Source organism: Procambarus clarkii, chromosome 52, assembly GCF_040958095.1.
Source record: "Procambarus clarkii isolate CNS0578487 chromosome 52, FALCON_Pclarkii_2.0, whole genome shotgun sequence".
Classification (NCBI taxonomy): domain Eukaryota; kingdom Metazoa; phylum Arthropoda; class Malacostraca; order Decapoda; family Cambaridae; genus Procambarus; species Procambarus clarkii.
The window spans coordinates 23,270,238-23,285,292 of record NC_091201.1 but is presented as its reverse complement, the minus strand read 5'-3'; the positions used below and the strand labels follow the sequence as shown (position 1 = coordinate 23,285,292).

The 15,055-nt window shown below is 46.7% G+C and overlaps 1 protein-coding gene across 4 annotated transcripts in view; it reads right to left on the bottom strand.

The window, feature by feature from the left end:
* The window catches only part of LOC123763664 (uncharacterized), a 115,348-nt gene that overhangs the window by 82,047 nt on the left and 18,246 nt on the right, over positions 1–15,055 (bottom strand). For 2 of the 4 annotated variants that reach the window (XR_011222710.1, XM_069304322.1), the window contains exon 1: positions 445–724. The exons of 1 other annotated variant lie outside the window; for it this stretch is intronic. Coding sequence is in view for 2 of the 3 variants with exons in the window: in XM_069304322.1 (XP_069160423.1) it covers positions 445–531 (87 nt within the window). In the remaining variant the exon portion in view is untranslated. Of the gene's footprint in view, positions 1–444; positions 725–15,055 lie in introns of those variants that run through there. One more of the 4 variants, XM_069304323.1, reaches the window with a different exon arrangement.

Below are 15,055 nucleotides of genomic sequence, written 5' to 3'. Positions count from 1 at the left end.
TCCAGTCCTCGTCACCACAACACTGCATATCCAACCCCTCTAAACCCCTGGTTTTATATTAAATTGCTACCAGCGTCCAACTACCACTAAACCCAAACCTCTTTCAACAGCATTTGTCACGAGGTGTTTGTCACAGCTGCCTCCCTCCGGCCAGGGCGCAGGCAAGTTCATCAAATTTCAATAACTAATCATAAAATTATTAAAACTATAAATTTAAATCTTTGCGTTAATATGAAATTATTGTAATATATAGCTGAACATTCCACCCTATTATTTAAGAGTACTTTTCCTAACATTTGCAATATTTTAAGTTCTATTTCTTGGTCATTACGGAAATATCAATTCATTAATATATTAAAATAGACGCCTTTCAATTTATCAAATATTTGAGCTTGGAGACGCTCTTACAACCTTGCTACAGCTTTAGAAACATTTTATACTGACCCTCATAACCTCCATCATCAAATTTTGCAGCGTTCCCTTAGCCTGGCGTCCGGCCGCGGTCCGCGTGCCCGCCGCTCCCTTATTCATCCTGTAAAGAATCCACTTCTGCACCCGTCCCTGACGGTACTGTCTTTCACCACTCGCTTAATACCACCACTCTCTTTTTGAGCACCTCGTTCCTGACAGCGGAACACTGGAGCACTATCTGTAGGATCAAACTTCAGTGTGACAGCCAAACACCCGCTTCCTTCTACTGACATTGGATCACTGGCAAGTGTCGCTCCACAAGCTTGCCCTCGGCGCCTCAAAACAGATAACTAGAAGGCAACAGCTGTCCAACAGGCCAATCACTGTACACGCTTAGTCACACTCCAGTTCCATATTTGACAAAGATGTATCAAACGTTTAATCAATATACGAATATTGATTGATTTTATAATACTGTTTGCGTATAAACAATGTTATTCGTGTCATGAAAGAGAAGCGAATACAATAGAATAAAAAAAGAAGTGAATAGCCCAATTTTGTTTATTTAAAGTGTTCAGCTTAAGTTTAACACTTTTATAGTGTTTAAGTGACTTCTCACCACGATATGTGAGAGTACACACTCACTGGTGAGAGAGTATCAGCTCTAAACTCTTGACGACACCTATCAACTTAATAAAATTAAATAACACGAAATGTCCTGAGTTTTTACAGAAAAAAACTAGACTAGAAACAAGACTTTCCCAAAGGCGCCGCCCGTAACAGGGCGGGTGCTCGAACAGCCTCGACCTTCTGAACACTCTGACGAGCCTCACAGCCCACCAGTACCCGATAGTCTCTGATTTATTTTACATTCTGTAATATCATCCCCTGTCACCCCTCCCCAGCTCCTGCATCCCCTCCCTCCCCCTGCCTCCCCTCCCCAGCTCCTGCATCCCCTTCCCTCTCCCTGCATTCCCTGCCACCCCCTGCTACCACTCCTCACCCCCTGCTAACCATCTCCCAACCCCTGGCATCCCCTCCCCACCTCGTGAGTTTAGTCTGGTGTTAGGCTGAAGGTCTGTCAACCTCTGGATGGATACTGACGTCACCACAAGAGCTTACACTCAGTTTGTTTACACCGAGAAGCTGGGTATATCACTCGGTGTATACTGTATACATCCCTGGTGAGTTAAGGGGGGCCACTATACTGTTATACTGACTGTATTACTGTGTGGCGTTAGTTAACCACTGATGGAGCTCCCTAGACCCGCAGGGGGATCCGTTCATTGACCTTACGCAGGTGATCCAAGTAGAACCACAGCCTTGCAGTGCTGTTCTCCGGCAGCAGGTTGAGGCAATCATCGTTATCCAGGCCATCGTTATCGACAGGATCGCCAGGGGAAAGACAAATGGTCGAGGCTCGTAGCGCGGGTGACGACGAGCCGCCTCTCACCAATTCTGGAGAATTCCCGTGAGAGCTCGACGAGAGTATCATGTAAGCCTGTAGAATCCCCGTGTGAGCACCATGGCTCTGTGAGCACCATGGCCCTGTGAGCACCCCGTGTGAGAGAAGCCACTCCATGAACCGTGGTAGGAAGAGCGCTGTAAACCAGATTTGAAGAGAGGTTCAGTTCCGGTACTCTTTGCTCAAAGGATAATAATACAGAAGATCTTGATAACTTATGATATTAGTCTTCAATATATATACCTGAACCCTCTAGTCCTAGGAAATTACCGAGTTACATCAATCAGAATCAGATTCTACAAACATCATTTATCACATGGTCTTATACTCAAGCTTATTGTCGAAGGCTGTAGCAAACAGGTAATTCTCTATAGCTTGAAGTAAACAGTCTCGAACGATGGAACACAAGCAGGCAAATATAAATAAATTTACACGACGATCAAACTTGTATGAACAATCTTTATCTTTACCTGTTAGATAACAGAAAGACAGCTACACAGCTCAACAGGAGATTAACAGACAGATAGATAATCGAATCACCGTCGAAAGGTGATTTGTTCCTAATTGTTTAACACAATTGGCCAGTTAAGCAAAAGCAATTACCTTATTCTATTTATAAACTTGATTCATAGACTCCCACGGCTCTCACACTCACACACACACACACACACACACACACACACACACACACACACACACACACACATCCTGGGCAGGGCGAGACAGCTAGGCGCGTCTCCTTGCACCCGTTGCCTCTCTTCACCTAGCAGTAATTAGGAACTTGGTTGTTAGTCGACCGTTGTGGGTCGCTTTCCGAGGAATGGTCAATTACCGTTCATATTCGAGAAAACTTCGAATTTCCCACAAAACATGGAACCTAGACAGAAGTACTATAATAGGTGAGTACACACCTCTGGGCATGTATGGAGGGAGGGTCGGGCAGGCTTGGAGGCGGCGCCGGGTGCCGGCAGAACACGCCATTAATCATAAGAGCGGGAGGTATGGCGCAGCTGTAAACCAAGATGGGCAGGTTATGTCCAGGTGTGGCGGCACTTCCACCTCTCCCTTATGGCGCTCATGACAGGAATGTCCTCAAATGGACAACATAAATCGTGGCAGGTGTCCGGGATACGGCAGCTGCTCGCTGTATGTTGCGGAATAAAGCCTTAATTAATGCCAGTGTGGAGTGTTGGGTTACAGTTGACGCGCGTACCATCACTGAACGCAAAGGAACGCAAATTCGCTGAATGAGATGAATTAATAGTGTCAGTAAGAATATCATGCCATCTATTGTACCACGGAGACGGCGACTCGTGTGTACTACCCCTTATCTTGAGATGATTTCGGGGCTTTAGTGTCCCCGCGGCCCGGTCCTCGACCAGGCCTCCACCCCCAGGAAGCAGCCCGTGACAGCTGACTAACACCCAGGTACCTATTTTACTGCTAGGTAACAGGGGCATAGGGTGAAAGAAACTCTGCCCATTGTTTCTCGTCGGCGCCCGGGATCGAACCCGGAACCACAGGATCACAAGTCCAGCGTGCTGTCCGCTCGGCCGACCGGCTCCCATGTACGCCTGCAGGATCGAGCTCAAGCTCTTGGAACCCCGCTTTCTAGCCGCCGGCTGTCTAATATAATGACGCCTCACCAATTTTCCTATCATATCTACTTTAAAACATTTGAATGGTGTTTGCCTCTACAACCCATTCCTTTAGTTTATTCATTTTCCCACAACTTTTATGATAAAAGAAAATGTACATTATACATCTTCCTCTCTCCTTTTTTCTAGCGATGTCAGGTCTAATTATTTCATCTATCTTCATACACCATCTCTCGTAATTTTGGGACAAGCCTCGTTGCAAACTTCTGAAATTTTTCGAGTTTTCCCCCATGTGTTTTTATATTTGGGGGCTCCACGATAGGGCGCCATGCTCTGAAATTGGCCCCCCCCTCATAGGCAGTGTATTGAGATCTAAATGCCTTCTTATATATGTTCCTGAATGATGGTCTATCTATTGCTAGCGTAGAATATTAAAACTGCAGAATTAAGGAAACTGCAGAAGGCCTGTTGGCCCATACGAGGCAGCTCCTGTTTATATTGACCCTAAACATTATTAAACATACAACGCTAGACTGACCCATCGACCACTAACACGTGTTATATCGACGCTGGGATGGTCGATCGACCACCAACACGTGTTTTATCGACGCTGGGATGGTCGATTGACCACCAACACGTGTTTTATCGACCCTGGGATGGTCGAATCGACCACCAACACTTGTAATATCGACACTGGGATGGTCGATCGACGCCTGGGTGACACGTCCTTCACATGTCACGCTACGTAATCTACACGCTGTTTATAGTGAGTTGTCACCCTCTTTAGTGGCGACTAGCGCTCCACTGCTGGAATTGTTATTACTGCTGAATATAGTCAATGGTGGTATATAGTTCTCTGTGCTAATTTATACAAATGACAGACAGACAGACAGAAACAGTCTGTCTGTCTGTCTGTCTGTGCGACTCTCGTGTCCACAACAGCCAGAGTGTCTCCCGTGTCCACAACAGCGTGGTAGACTCCCGTGTCCACAACAGCAGGTAGACTCCCGTGTCCACAACAGCGTGGTAGACTCCCGTGTCCACAACAGCCAGTAGTCTCCCGTGTCCACAACAGCAGGTAGACTCCCGTGTCCACAACAGCGTGGTAGACTCCTGTGTCCACAACAGCGTGGTAGACTCCCGTGTCCACAACAGCGTGGTATTTCACGAGCCACAGAACGATATCAGCTGTCATTTTTTTTACTATAAATTCCTGTTATGGATATTATTTCACCGTTTTTTTCTGGGTTGAGTTAACAGTTGCATCTAGTTTTGATGAGGAGCGCGCCGTGCAACGCTCACATCAACATCATCAATACTGTACATTAACCAACGCTCCGCATCAGTTGATTGTGCAAATAAGTGTTTGGCCATATACAAATGAACGCCAATGTCCGACAGACTGAAATATTTCCCAAACTCGAAATTTGTTTAAATTAAAGGATTTTTTTTTATTACACATGATAACAGCGAAGTTTGAAACATTATTTATTAAAAAAAGAGCAATAAATGTTTCGGCAATAAGAGTCGGGTCATAACTGAAAAATTATTAACCAAAAGTTGAGCGTTTTATATATGATATTTAATGTCGTAATTGGGCGTCAAGGTGTGCTTGCGTGCTCTCATGTGGGTGTGCTTGCGTGCTCTCATGTGGGTGTGCTTGCGTGCTCTCATGTGGGTGTGCTTGCGTGCTCTCATGTGGGTGTGCTTGCGTGCTCTCATGTGGGTGTGCTTGCGTGCTCTCATGTGGGTGTGCTTGCGTGCTCTCATGTGGGTGTGCTTGCGTGCTCTCATGTGGGTGTGCTTGCGTGCTCTCATGTGGGTGTGCTTGCGTGCTCTCATGTGGGTGTGCTTGCGTGCTCTCATGTGGGTGTGCTTGCGTGCTCTCATGTGGGTGTGCTTGCGTGCTCTCATGTGGGTGTGCTTGCGTGCTCTCATGTGGGTGTGCTTGCGTGCTCTCATGTGGGTGTGCTTGCGTGCTCTCACGTGGGTGTGCTTGCGTGCTCTCATGTGGGTGTGCTTGCGTGCTCTCATGTGGGTGTGCTTGCGTGCTCTCATGTGGGTGTGCTTGCGTGCTCTCATGTGGGTGTGCTTGCGTGCTCTCATGTGGGTGTGCTTGCGTGCTCTCATGTGGGTGTGCTTGCGTGCTCTCATGTGGGTGTGCTTGCGTGCTCTCATGTGGGTGTGCTTGCGTGCTCTCATGTGGGTGTGCTTGCGTGCTCTCATGTGGGTGTGCTTGCGTGCTCTCACCTGGGTGTGCTTGCGTGCTCTCACGTGGGTGTGCTTGCGTGCTCTCACCTGGGTGTGCTTGCGTGCTCTCATGTGGGTGTGCTTGCGTGCTCTCACCTGGGGGTGCTTGCGTGCTCTCACCTGGGTGTGCTTGGAGGGTACAGCGCTAGCTCCTAAGCCCTGGCACTGATCAGTTAGTGCAATAACTTCAATTCCTCAAGTTCCTTGTTGTATTATAGAATTTCAACCGTTTATTCAATTTTCCTTTACACCCTTGTAACTTATTCCAGAGGTTTGTAGTTTATTAGCTGAAGACGTTGTTCCCGATGCCTCTTCTCGCTTCTTGCGTGATCGGCGTTCGATCCCCGATGGTCCAAATGGTCGGGTGCTGTCCCTTCACCTGTGTGCACATATCCCTACTAAGTGCCATCTTGGCTCAGTGCTTTCTTCTCATCAGTAACTCACCTTATCGCCGGCACAGCTGCTCCTCTAGTTTCTTCCTGTTAGATCTAATTCTAATTTTATCATTTAGAACACCGCCTCTGTGGCATTTCTATGGCGTCCCTTTAACATTGTGATCCTTGGTGTTGTATTTCGTCTATATTGTTGTATTTTTACAACAATAATATTGTTGTATTGTTGTATTTCGTTTGTTTTCCTCGCATCCAGGTTTGTGAGGCTGACTTCCCCGAATGAGAAAATTGTGTGTGCGTGCGTGTACGTGCGTGTACGTGCGTGTACGTGCGTGTGTGTGTACCGTATGCTGTAGCGGAGCTCTTCACCTTGACCTCTGCGCCGCAGGTCATAATTTTCCTTTTACATTTGATTTACCGCTGGACGTGAGGACAGGGAAAAGGATTTTGAGACTAAAAAGCTCTCCTGGAATTTTTAAAATCATGTTTACCCTTTAAACAAAATACAGAGGGGAAAAAATGCGAATTTCGTTTAGGTAGTTAACATGAGTATTAAATAATGTTTGCCCTGGGTAACTATTTGCCGGGGTCAATTACTCTCCGTCGAAAATATGAAAAAAATCATATATGAATTTATTGGTTAATGCAGACTCTCGTAATCTTCGTCTGTCTGTCTGTCTGTCTGTCTGTCTGTCTGTCTGTCTGTCTGTCTGTCTGTCTGTCTGTCTGTCTGTCTGTCTCTTTCCATGGTAGTTTCTTATCTTCTTCTGCCAACTTTTCGCAATTTTCTTTTCTTTTATCTCTAACATGTATGATTTAAAGCTGCATGATCCCCCATTTTTCTCTATGCTTCACTTTGTCATCGAAAATAAGTTGGTTGTAAAGGAAATTCAAGCAAGTAGCAACAATAAAGACTGACTCAGAGGGGGGAAAAAATATATATATATATATATATATATATTATATATACGGATATTCTATTCTATATATAACTTAACAAAACTTAAGTTTGTATCTTCAGGTCCCATTGTGGTGTTGTGATCCAAAGATGGCCAGAATCAACCTGACCGAGGAGAAAATCCCTCTTAAATCTTACAATAAAGTGTCACGTTATACCTAGACAAAGTGAGATAGCCAGGAAAGTGGAGTTGGCGATCCTTCTAAATTACATATTTGTCCTCGAGACGCAGAGAAAGGACACCACGAAGGATATATTAAGAGCATAGCTGCTTCTGGTGGAGGGAGGAAAGCCCCGACATAACTATGAAAGGATCTTACTGTCTCCTGAATTCAAAGCGGCAGCCAAGGGGCCTTTGTGAACACGAGGGAAACGTTGTTAAAAGAGATGATAAGTCGCCAATATGTTGTTTTAACAAATCATTAATGTTTTGAGAAAATGAACCTGATCCTCTCTAACCAAACTAAAATTCCAAAGGACTTCGATACCACTGCTCAGTTGAAAACGAGGGTAAACAGATTGTTTGGAACTGATAATGTCAAAAGGTCTGGACTACCTATGCCGAAAGCTACTGGAGAGTACAAGTCTAAAATTTAATGCAACAAATTGTACTTTTAGTTAACGATTGGCTGAAGTATAGAGGGTTTCAGCGAAGTTTTTCAGCGTGGCAGAGTTATCAAGAGGGATTATCAAGACCCACAAACCTGGAAACACGCTTCATCCGATCATTAGACAGATACATACACCCACGAGCAGACTGGCCAAGCGACTCAACACTGCTGACTCCATTCCTATCTTGTACACTCAGGTTTATTTCTCAAAAGGAATTTGTAGATTTATTGCGAGAATCACAGGCCTCGTGTTTGAGATCTTCTTTTGATGCCGAGTCGCTCTTCCCAAACGTGATCGTGTATTAGCCAATTGGAATGGTGATGGACAGTGTTTATCGGGATACATTTTATACTCTTCACATACCAGAGAGCAAGAATCAACAAATGTTTGAAGCATGCACCTTGACCTAGAACCTGTCGTCTGCTGAAGGTATGTTAACGACATTCTATGCCAAGTATCTGGCAAAGAATGTATCTGTAGAATGGATTTGCCAAGTATCTGTAGCAAGCAAGGAATGCTTGCTACAGCTTAAGGAAGTTTTATGGTGGATTTCTTCACTTAAGAGACGAAGAGCGAAGGTTAGTTGCTTTCTGAATAGTGTCGTGGTTTCCACACTTTAATCTATATTGAAGGAACTAACTCAAGAAAGTACTTTAATGCTAGTAGTGAGTACTCTGCCTTATACACGCGTGCTCTAATACAACTCTGATTGGAAACAGGTTGACGAGGAACTCATTATAGTAAGGCAGGTTATGTCAACAACGGATATTCTAACGAGTATCTCCGGGAGGTTACCTTGAGGTGTTTCCGGGGCTTGGCGTCCCCGCGGCCCGGTCGTCGATCAGGCCTCCTCGTTGCTGGACTGGTCAACCAAGAGGTCATTAAAAGGACGGAGCTTCCTCTGAGGTCAACACTTAAGAATTCGTCCCAACTCTTAAACTCTACCACAAGAATTTATCTTCAGCGGCCCACAAGACTGAGGAAAACATTCTGGAAGACAATCAACACAAACGTGACCTCAATCAACACTAAACAGTAGATAGAATCTACACCGCACTATATGCACCAATAGTAAGAAGATCACTATCTTTTACATGAAGAATTCTTCCGACACAATGAAACGCCTTGAAAAAAAACGAGTATCGTCGATGCCTATAAGTACCCACTTTGGGACTGGCATCCCCAACGATCTCAATTTATATCCTAGACAACGTCTCCTTCAAGGCGCTTGACAATTTATAAACTATAAGGCTTGGCAATGCATAAACAACATTACACCAGAAATATTCTGGCTAACAATACCGAAATGACGAGCAGAAACCAGGACTATGCAAAATTAGACACAGCCGAAGCACAACATATCAAACACTCTCATCCAACTTGTAATATCCAGCTTATATTTAGGTACGTCATTCATTTTGTGGGAGGTAACCATTGTCACGCAAGCTGTGGGAGGTAACCCTTGTCACGCAAGCTGTGGGAGGTAACCCTTGTCACGCAAGCTGTGGGAGGTAACCCTTGTCACGCAAGCTGTGGGAGGTAACCCTTGTCACGCAAGCTGTGGGAGGTAACCCTTGTCACGCAAGCTGTGGGAGGTAACCCTTGTCACGCAAGCTGTGGGAGGTAACCCTTGTCACGCAAGCTGTGGGAGGTAACCCTTGTCACACACGGGGAGTGATGTTACACCTCTTGTGTTATGACCCCGGAACAATATGAATAAATATGTAATCAGAGCTCGAGTCAAGTGCCTGAGGCCACCTGCACGCTCAGGCTGTGGGAATGGTTAAGTTACCAGAATACGTTGTGGTGAGACGTTTCAGGGACGAGACATATAGGGGTAAGAGACATACCAGGGACGAGCCATATCATGGGCGAGATGTACCAGGGACGAAGTATACCAAGGACTAAACATACCATTGAAGGGTCATACCAGAGACGAGTCATACAGGAGCGAGATATACCAAGTATGAACTATTCCAGGGACGAGACATATATCAGAGAGCAGACAAACCAGGGGCAAGACATACCGAAGGCGCTATTGTGTGTCGAACCATTCAATAGCGAACATTTTATGACAAGCCGCCAGGAGACAGGTTAAACAACTTTAACCTCTAGTGAGTCCGAGCGCAAGTTCGACAGGCGGAGAGAAGCATGAGAAGGTAAAGCACAAAGGGGGAGGAGTGTCACGCGATTGCCAGAGACGGTGTCATACGAGGTGTCAGCGGAGGGAAGGTTGGCAGGACGACGGTGTCCTCAGTTCTGGCTGGGACACCAGAAGGCGCGGACATGGCCAGTTATGTCCGGGAAACAGCCTGGCAGAATGACTGGAGCTCGTGAGTAAGAATGAGTTTGTTCACACGTGTGAGTAGCATGGGTCGGTGCTGGTCTCCGGACAATGTTATGCTTCAGTTCACAATCAGGCCAAAGTAGTTCGGGTTGTGTATAATACTATAATGACTATTTCCCTTCATTTGACAGAGACACAGGAAAACATCTTTAAATTTGGTAATTTGTTTTACTAAATATACCAAATTGGTAAATTGCTAGCCAGCCCTGGATTAACCATTCAGCACGTGCCTTAGGGACTCGAGTAAAGAGGGCCCCGTAAGTTTTTTCATTGCGGGATTTACAGTGGAGTAAAGTGCAGTATTGCGGCTGACTCAGGGCCCATAAAATGGCGGGTCCCCAAATAAATAAAAATATTAATATTAATAATAGTAGTATGTTGTGTATCTTAAAAGCAAGAGAGCAATGGAAAAATAGGTGTTTTGTTTCATATTATTAATGATATTTATTCATTGGAATATTTATACAGTATTTTACGGTTTTGAATTATATATCCGGCATATAAGGGGGCACCATAATCTTTCCTGTGCATAGGGCCTCTGAAGGTCCTAATCTGACCTGCTCTTGTCACCTTGTGGCTTGTTTAGTGTTCGTATACCTTGGCACCCGGGTGCACGTAGACTTCTCCTCCGTAGAAGGTTAAGATATTCTAAAAGGTAAGACATTCTATAATTAGTTGGAGAGACTAGCCGATGTTCAACTTTGTACACACGCTAGTCATTGAAGGTGCTTTGAAGCGTGTTCTTGCTTGAACACCAATAACACGTTGTCATATATACAGATTCGAGAACTGTCACTGAACGTTTGCAACAAGAACAAGTATGTGATAACATCCACCTGACCACAAATGTTATAGCATTAATACAAACATTCCCATCAACTGGTGCAGAATCATGTTCGAATACTAGGGAATGACACTGCAGCTGAAGATGCAAACTTCGCAAATAAGGAGGAGGAATGTCGACATACGCATACCACAGAGGCTATTACAGACAAGGAAAATAATTAGAGATAGAGCTGCTCAGAAGATGCACAGTGACCACAACACAGCAGTTGCAACATCAGGATCTGCGGGTTGGTACAAGAATTCAACCAACTACGAAGCACTTATTTTGATGAAAGGGAGCAACAGAAGAGAATAATCTGGCCACGAAGGCACGGGAGGGTATAGGCACAGTGAACCAGATGAACAAGTCCTTCAACGCCAGGCTGGGAACGAGCCCCCTTGATGATGGCGATGAAAGGTCTCCGTTACACGGATCTCTGGGCCATGGAACTCTAGTCGACATTTCTCCGCAGAGATTGTACACAACTGATATTGATGCAAACCTTAGGTTTCATTGTACACCAGAAATTGGAGTGAAAATTACGAAATTGTACGAAATTTTTCTGTATGAAATTGGAACTACAGACGTTGTGTATTTGTATATAATGCACCTTAATACGCCGGTCTAGGTATTATAAACGGACCGCAGGTCCCGGACCACTTTGGTTTATTGCCTGGAGAAAGAGCAGACTTTCTCGGTTCTTGTCCAACCACTTGGGCTGGACTGCAGAGCAAGGGTCTTGCTTCATGCAGGTCGGCGTTCAATCCCCCGACCGTCCAAGTGGGGTTGGGCACTATTCCTCACCCCCCTTCCCGTCCCATCCAAAATCCTTATCCTCATTCCTTCAAAGTGCTATATAGTCGACATGACTTAGCGCTTTCTCCTGATATTTACCTTGTCCTCACAGAGGACCGAGTTCCAGCAATTCGGGACTTTTGGAGCTCGGTCTTGTGGACCTATTTACCTTACCCTTCACACCTAACACTTCACTCTCTGTCCTGTCAACTTCCCAATCACTCTCACGGCACATCTCGGCCTCCATTTCACCCTCCACCCTCCACATCCTCCACCGCTAGCAGCTCACCCTCCACATCCTCCACCGCTAGCAGTTCACCCTCCACATCCTCCACCGCTAGCAGCTCACCCTCCACCAGCTGCTTCACACGGCACATCAACACAACACTCAGGATTGCGCCACAGTCTGCCGAAACACTCCCCACTTGTGCAGAGTCCTATTTTAACGGCATTTATCACTAGCCTCAAGGCGGCAGCAACTTTCCCTCCGCCTCTCAGCTCTCGCATGTCTGAGCTGGGATACCTCCGTCCCAGCGCACCATGAGGGAAATAAGACAGTCCGTCCTCCTAAGGTTTTCCAACGTGAAGAAAACGGTCAATTTCAAGTGTCCTCTCCTAAACTACCCAAAAGGAGGAGGACCTCCTTTTGGAGGTCCAAATCAGAAAACGGGACAGAACGGCACTTTCGCGAGCCGCTTCCATTTTAATGAACGACAGTTTTTTGGCCTCATGTAACGCATACGATCGAAAAGCGACGTTCTCTGTAAGAGGACAGGTTGAATACGAGGTGTGCGGTCTCCGCATCGCTCCATTACACGGCATTTGTCTCCCTTTTCTCTACCTGGTAAACTCCTACACTTCCTACCGCTCACTTGCGCTCGAAGCTTTCACTGTAACCCTTCCAGATTGTCCTAATTATGCAGCTGTGAGTGTGGGTCCCTCACTGCCCCGGGCCCGTCACTGGCCGGGGCCCGTCACTGGCCGGGGCCCTCCCTCACTGGCCGGGGCCCTCCCTCACTGGCCGGGGCCCGTCACTGGCCGGGCCCCTCACAGCCCCGGGCCCCTCACTGTCCCCGGGCCCCTCACGACTGGAGGCAGGTCGGGTCATCTCCCCGGAGATGTATTAGGGAACATTTCCAGCGGCCTCGTCTCATTTAACCTTTTCTTCCTAAGTTTGTCGATCCTTCTTGTGTCAGAGGCGACACCCGTTTACCCACTCCTAGGGGGAGTGATGCTTAGCTTGCTAGGGGCAGTGATGCTTAGCTTGCTAGGAGCAGTGATGCTTAGCTTGCTAGGGGCAGTGATGCATTACTTACTAGTACTTACTGAGCTCACCAGTTAACTCACTAGTACTGAGCTCACCAGTCAACTCACTAGTACTGAGTGCACCAGTCCATGTACAACAAGTCACTCTGTTGTCTGTCTGTCTCTCCCATACACAATAGATCACCTGCTAACCATGTAACCCCATGAGTTCTTGAATCTATATAATGTCCTCCCATGTTAATGACAATGGTAGCGTAGTTAACAGTCAGCAGCGCTCAGTGTTAACGAGACTATCAGAGGACTGAACGCCGCGTGGACGGGCCGGGGGAAAGGGGGGAGGGGGGAAGTGGGGGAGGGGGGAAGTGGGGAAAGGGGGGAGGGAGGGAGGGGGAAGTGTGGGGGGTTGTGTGGTGAGGAAGTGTAGGGGGAAGGAGGGAGGGGGGGGGGGGAGGCGGCCCATCGCAGTACAAAGTAATAACCATTTTCTTTTATGTAACTACCATTAAGTATTCACGAGCAATTGGCCCCCACGGCCAATAGTTCACCACCCTAAGGACTTATGTGGACAGACCTCTCGCCTCGACTGACCTTAAACAGGCTGACGGCACAAACAAGTGAGGCTAACGACCTCAGAGGACTGTCACGAACCAGGCACATGGCCGTGACCAGTAGGCCCATCAAGCTAGGCCTACTCTCGTTTTAATAAACGTATGGTATTTTGATCCACCACTTTGTTGTGCTAGGAAATTATGTGTACGCTGAGGAGGTCGCGGGAGTAGTGGGTGTCTTTAGTGAGTGTAGGTGTACTATACCCTGCTGGACTGACAGGTGGAGGTGGTGGAGCAGGGGGAGGTGGAGCAGGGGGAGGTGGAGGAGGGGAAGGAAGAGGTGGGCAGGGCCTCAAACCTTCCTGCCTCACCTTAACATAATTATAACAATACATTCACAACTTACGGCTCACTTAAAGACGATTTACAGTGTGCTGGTAAGAGCCCAGGTATGGTAACCCTTACTGTTATGTGTGTGTGTTTGTGTGAGTGGCGGGTAGGGGGAAGGGGGAAGGGAGGGGGGAAGGGAAGGAGGGGTGGCGAGGAAGGGGTGGCATCGAGTGCCAATTGGACAGTGACTCTGTAGAGAGGAAGATGGCTACTCCCGTCAGGCGGACGGGCCAGCGTGGTGCCTGTCAGGTCTCTTCATTCTCCCACATGGACAGGTGAGGCGATGGTGAGGTGATGGTGAGGACAGGGGAGGTAGAAAATGATGGTGAAGAAAAACCGATGATGTGAGGAGATATAGTGAGGCAGTTGTCGGGATAGTGAGGGGAGGACAGGTGAAGTGGTGACGACAGTGAGCGGGGAATAGTGAAGCAATTATAATAATTACAAGATACAGATGAGGTGGTTGTAATGATGGGCAGGAGTGACAGGTGACGCCGTGATCATCATGAGGGTGACAGGTGAGTGGTAGGGATGATGATTGATGACGATTAAGCCAGCCAAGAGGTGGCACGGGCATGAATAGCCCGTAAGTGGTGATGAGGACACTGATGACAAATGAGGTGGGGATACACCTCACCATACAGGTTCTCACGCTGCTCCTCACCTCGTAGTGATAGGTCCATATATATATCCCTTTTGGGAGAACCACAAATTCCCCAGGACACACAGCACCGCTCCTGTGCCAGGTAAGTCCACTACGGGCTCACCATAGCCCGTGCTACTTGGAACTTTTTGTTCCAAGTAGCTGAATCTATAACAACAACAACAACCACAAATTTAGTACCTCACTTCCGATACGTGCAACAGTCTGCTCTTCCTTGCTAGAGTTTTCTCTTTTGTGATCTCTTTCGTAAAGACCTTTATCAACTTTCGTTGATCTTTATCAACCGATCTCTGTCCTTGTTGAACTGACCAAACTTGAAAACCTTTTCTTCATTTTCATCAGCCTTCTCCATCTGTATCTCCTTCAGGATCTCTGTCACTGCAGCTTTGTTCTTAGCTCTCCACTATATCTGCTTGTCCCTGGTCGTTTCTTAATACCTACTACGATTACTGCTCTTTGCCTCTCCAACAGCTGACTAGTACATCTTGCTGCTTCCTGAGAAGTAGCTACTTTCATTGCAACTTCTTTCACTA